Raw genomic sequence first — 5,461 nt, 5'->3', positions numbered from 1 at the left:
TTCAGTGTTCTGGGAGCTCAGAAATCCAGGAATTGAACGAGGCCTTGAACCCATTTTATGGGTTTAACTCACTTCTCAGTGAGCTACCATAAAACATTAAAATTCAGACCTTATAAACAAGGAGGGGAGAGTGCTGTGCATTCCTTAGCAGAAGACACCTCTCCAGAGACTCTTCCCACGGTAAGTCCAGTGCTACACTCCTCAGAGACAGGTTCTCCTGACAGAAAGGCAGTTAGAGACAACGCACTCGCGCAGCGGAGATTAGACAGCTAAAATCCCCCTGATTCTGTGCTGAACTAGGAAAGGTCTRAAACAAATTGGCCTGGTTTACTCCCTGGCGACCCTGTCCTACCATGTGAGAGGGCTCTCCCCAGGATGCCTAACGGTAGCAAGCGATTAATGCCTCTACGATCTGTGAGCAGGAGCAGCGACACTCTTAACTCTCTCTTCAGCAGACACCACCTGGGCTCCTCAGCGATGGCGCAGAAAAGCAGCCTCACAGCCCCTTACGGAGCGCTTGCCTTTGCAGTTTGCTTTTTGGCATATGCAGCCACAGGTAAGCAAAGGAAAAAATCCATCATGGCTTTGTCCAAGCTCCATAATGTCGACATGCGGTGCTGTCCCAGGGTTGGGCAATGCGCAGGGTGATATGCCACAACAGCATCCCAGTTTTCCTATGCCCTAGAGGATCATTCCTAAATAGAGGATTGTCTAAAAACTGGCCTCTGAGCATGATTTTGAGGGCAGTGGAGCAGAGAGTAGGGAAGCTTCAGCATTTTCAAATGTTACTGCAGCAGCTGCACAGCAATGAGGAGGCCACTGTTTTCAAACGTGCTCTGAGAAGTGAWGAGTCTGATAGGTTTGGCCACTTGGGGACACCAAGGACAAGACAGGGAGCTTTGGGATTTTTTTATATTCACAGCACTACAGTGCTTCTATATTCTGAGGTATATTTTTAGTTCATTACTGTATGACACAGCTCCAGYAGTGAGCTTTAGCCTGACACAGTATTTGTTTTCCATAGTATTTTTTCATTTTAAAATGTCCTGAGGTTTGTAGGTTAGACTGACTACAACCCTCCAACAGCTGGACTCACAAACTGGCCTGGGTGTGGCTGAAGAGCTGATTAACTACTTTATATTCACAAGYGCGGTTAGATCCAACTGTAAAACAGCATATCAAACTGTAGGCATAAAAAAAATGAGGGCACAGCTAGGCTGTGACAGTGATTACAAGGAGGGTAGGAAATACTAGCATGACCTTCTTTTCCTGTGTGGGTTACACTGCCACTGATGTAATATGTTTTTTAGATGTTTTGTTTCTATAGGTCAGGCTTTGGCACTCAGTCAGTTGCAAAAGCCTCAATCTGATTTTAAGTAATTGTGAAGGGAGCTTTGTGATGGAGACAAAAGTCCGACCTGAAAAACAGTTGTTAGACTGAAGCCTGAAACTACCCTCTTATTTCCCCCCCCCCCCAAGGTTAAGGCCTGGAGAAGCTAGCAGGGGTGCTATGGGAAGAGTACAGCACAGGATGCCTGAACGCCCTCGTTCCCCTTCTTCTGCAGGTTTGGAACTGTTTGTAAATGATAACGCTACTGACTTCACCCTGTCTACAAGACGTGGCCCTCTACTCTCCCTCTCCTGCCTAGTGCAGAACAACAGCCAGGCTGAGGAGCTTCTCTGGTACCGAGGAGATGGGACTGTGGATCTCAAAGAAGGAAATAAAGTGAAYGTCAGTAACATCTGCATATCCCCAATCACTGAGGCTGACAACGGAGTCACCTTCACTTGCAAGCTGAGGCGGGACCAATCTGTCCAGGTCTCTGTGATCCTGGATGTCCAGTGTGAGTTGTGTAGAGGGAATCCCTGAAGAACGGCTGCGGTGCAAAAAGCCATGGGCTGAGCATCTTGGTGACTGAGCACCACAGAGAGGGTGTTTGGCACTGTTGTACATTGTGTTCACTACAAAAAAATGCATTTAGAAGGAGATAAACCACGTGGTAAGACACTCCCTTTCCATAGTGGTGCATAAGGGCTGACCTAATGCCTCTTCTACAGGGAGTGCGTGGGCCATTATGTAAGTCAATTTTCTGGATACATCCCTGTCTCCACCTAGATTCTTTCTCAAGGATACAAGTCAGGGCAGAGCAGCCACAGGAACGACTGTCTCTGCCACTGATTGCCCTGCTCATTCTAGGGGATCAGGAAAGGCTGCAGAACTGYGATGTGTTGCACCATTTGAAGAAGGTGTACAACTGATGTATAAAGGGAACTTATTTTCTGTTAAAGAGCRAGCAGCATTATTAATAACATATTTAACTTTGTTTACTGTGAACAGTTCCTCCCCTCCTTACTGGAGAAGAGTCCCTCGCAGTCGAAGAAGACAAAGATGTTACCCTGAACTGCAATGCCAAATCCAACCCTCAAGGTCAAACAAATTGGTATAAAAACAACGCCACCTTGACCCTACAGCAAAATCGTTACCAGGTGTACCAGACTAGTGATGTTTTTCAGCTGTCTATCAAAAAAGTACAGAAGTCTGACAACGGGACCTATACTTGTGTGGTGAAATCTGCTTTGGGAGAGGGGAGAAAGGATTTCCACCTGATAGTTGAAGGTAACACGGTTGTTGCTAAACAATAAGCTTTACAGATAACTATGTTCACTTCTATAACAATAGCAATCCACTTACATGAAGATATGAGTTACAGTCTAAAAATGTGTAAGTGGAAAGCAGTAAGTCAGTTCCCTGCTGACTTACCCCCAGTTCCACCTGTGCCTGGCTGATACTGCAGCAGCAGCAAATGCCATTCCTCCTCTACCTCTTATTCAAGGGCATTTGGCAAGCGCGACCTGAAGTGAACTCACCCCACCTTCTCACTTCCCAGGCTGGCAGGGCACATTCAAGTGYGTTTTAAAGCATCTTGAAGCTGCTCATCCTAAGCTATAAAGTATTCAGCCATGCTGAGAGAGATGCTTAAGGCAMGAGAGAGTAACTGTCCTCTGGAAAAGACTGCAGTTCTGTGGACTACAGGGAGAGCATGGAGGCCCAGGTCTCAGATAGGTAGTCCCAGGTGAAGTGACTCCATCAGACGCAGGGCTTGTTTCCCACCGCACTGGCTCAGCCCCTCTTATTTCCACACTCTTGTGTCCATAGGAGCAGCTCTGAAAGCAACRTTAGTTCTGTCAGTGATATGGCTGGACATCCTTATTTCCATGCAAAATAGATTACCCTGGGGATCCTCCTCAGGGACTGACATTTCAGCTCTTTYTTTAGTTCACTAGAGTATACCTGTGGCTCCCTTCTTTTCAGGTGACTAATCCACACAGTTAAGTCTGTGCACAGCAGAAGGAGCACAGCTGAAATCAGCACTGACAGCTCTGGGAAGAGGATATGTTTTTTCCACAGTTCTGTGAAATGACTTGTTCTACAAAACTGCACCAATCTACTGGGCCCTCAACTTCTTCTCCCTCTTAACAGATAAGAAGCCTGTTTTCCCCAAGGAGGCCATTATTGCTGCTGTTGTGGTAGTTGCACTCACTGTAATTTTTGGAATTGTGGCTCGAAAAGAAAAAATTTTTAAGGTACGAAAAGCTCTCATTTCTTACGAAAGTTTAGTATTGTTTTGTAGTTTTTTCCCTATGAYCAGGAAATGCAAAAGATAACAAGGCTGTTTCTTTATTTGGCAGTGCTTCAAAGGATCGAGTGAAACAGCTCTGTAAGTATTTGACTGCTTATTCATGTAGCTTCCCAGAATGAGCTTCAGAATTAAATCCCCTTTTTAYACTCTTTCAGACCCCAGGAAACAAAAAATACTTAACACGCTAAAAAAAAAGCCGTACTGAGTTACCAACCTCTTGCTCTGGTGGGCTAACAGGGACCTGTACCTCTTCTCCATTAGAGGGACCCTCCTAGGTGGAGGAGCATGGGAATGAGACTATAAATGCAGATCACAGCCTGGACACGGCTGCAGCTGCTAGGGCCCTGACTACATGTGTGGAAGCAGTGGGAAATAAACATTATTGCATATCCCCAGTCTGCTGCAAGTTTTCCTGAGCTAGATGTAGCCCRAGTGAATTCAACTCACCCTTTCTCTCCACATTAAGTGATTTTTCAATTCTCTTTTTCATTCTGCCACAGGTGAAGAAAGTTCTGTACACAGGAGAAAGAAACCCAAGAAACACCATTTGTAGCAGCAGAAGATGAAAYCGTGTTGAACTGATGAGATCAAGCACTGAAACTTTTGGGGTTGAAGTTCATACAGTCTTTTTCAAAATATAAGCGGTTCTTCATGTCTCTTGATTCTAACACACTGCTTAGARCGCAGCCATGGCAGGGTAGGATGCCTCATCCTGCACCCTGTGCTTAAAAGCCCTATTCCTAAAGGGTGTGTGTGTGTGTGCAGTCAGCAAAGCTGGTGGTCAGGGACCTGATCCCAGTTGGTTAGTCTACAGATAAATCCATAATGGGTCACCACAGAAAGTGACATTATGCACGAATAATGTGGGATGTGCGTCTGATAGCTGCTTTCTTGGCTGTAGCCCACAGTGACGCTCTACCYGGCCTTGGCAGCGCAGGCCAACTTTAAGAACAACTTGCTGCCGCCTCATGGTAATTCCAGGGCTTCTCAGCTTCTGCTGGCCAGGGCCAAAGCTTCCTGCCTGCTTCCTACCTTGCACTGCTGCTGTATCTGCTCTCCTCCTTGGCTAGGAGCTCTCCTCAGCGTTCAGGGCAACCTCAGGCACTCAGTAACATGTGATGAAAGCTTCGGTGAGAATGTTCCCGTGCTGAAACRGCAGGACAACCTCTCCATCCCTCCCCGAAATAAGCCACTCATGCACTTTTCTCAAGGTCCTGGCAAGCTTTTAAAGACTCATCACGTCTTGACATTGTACATTACTAATACTGTCAACAAACACTGTGTGCTATAAATTAATTCAAGTCTCCRATGTGCAAATATTCTTCTCAGAAAGGAGCAGGGGAATTACTCAACAGGAAGACATGGCAGCATGAAACGGAGCACGTCCTTGACTGCTGGAGCGACAGCGTGTCTGCCAGTTGGCGTTCACTAGCGCTCAGGGAACGCTGTCACGGCAGTTTTAGCGTAAGCTCACGGCACTACGCGCACTACTTTAAGCTCACCCCCGAGAAGAGGTTCCTTCCCCACGAGGACCGCAAGTGCCGCTCCAGCGCGGCGGAGCCGAACGCCTCCGTCCCACAGCGCGACCCAGCACGCTCCCGCCCTGCCGCTGCGGCGGGCGATGGCGGGACAGGGTGGACGCTGCGCGCCGGGAGGGCGTCGGACGCGCAGGGAGGTGCTTGTGGAAACCCGGGGCCGCGGGGCTGCGGGGCTGCGGCCCCTCTAGCACAGCCGGGTGCTGGGCAGGGCCGCGGGGCGCGCAAGGCCGCGGCGTGTGGCGCAGCGGCGCCCTGCGCTCGCCTCGGCCGCCTCCACAGAAC

At 48.2% G+C, this 5,461-nt stretch overlaps 2 protein-coding genes across 2 annotated transcripts in view; both read left to right on the top strand.

Annotated features, from left to right (window-relative positions):
* Window positions 1-477: 477 nt before the first annotated feature.
* On the top strand, window positions 478-3,723 carry TMIGD1 (transmembrane and immunoglobulin domain containing 1). Its single transcript, XM_085301366.1, has 5 exons — window positions 478-556; window positions 1,566-1,844; window positions 2,339-2,617; window positions 3,482-3,585; window positions 3,691-3,723. The coding sequence occupies exons 1-5, from the start codon at window positions 478-480 to the stop codon at window positions 3,721-3,723; spliced, it is 774 nt and encodes a 257-aa protein (XP_085157492.1).
* A 607-nt stretch (window positions 3,724-4,330) lies between these two features.
* Window positions 4,331-5,461, top strand: part of BLMH (bleomycin hydrolase) — a 21,176-nt gene continuing 20,045 nt past the window's right edge. The window contains exons 1-2 of the mRNA XM_085301238.1: window positions 4,331-4,338; window positions 5,099-5,275. Coding sequence (XP_085157364.1) covers window positions 4,331-4,338; window positions 5,099-5,275 — 185 coding nt within the window. The remainder of the gene's footprint in view (window positions 4,339-5,098; window positions 5,276-5,461) is intronic.

Source organism: Rhea americana, unplaced genomic scaffold (genome assembly GCF_003343005.1).
Source record: "Rhea americana isolate MKP2758 unplaced genomic scaffold, rheAme1 scaffold_175, whole genome shotgun sequence".
NCBI lineage: Eukaryota > Metazoa > Chordata > Aves > Rheiformes > Rheidae > Rhea > Rhea americana.
This window is presented reverse-complemented; position numbering and strand designations above follow the sequence as displayed.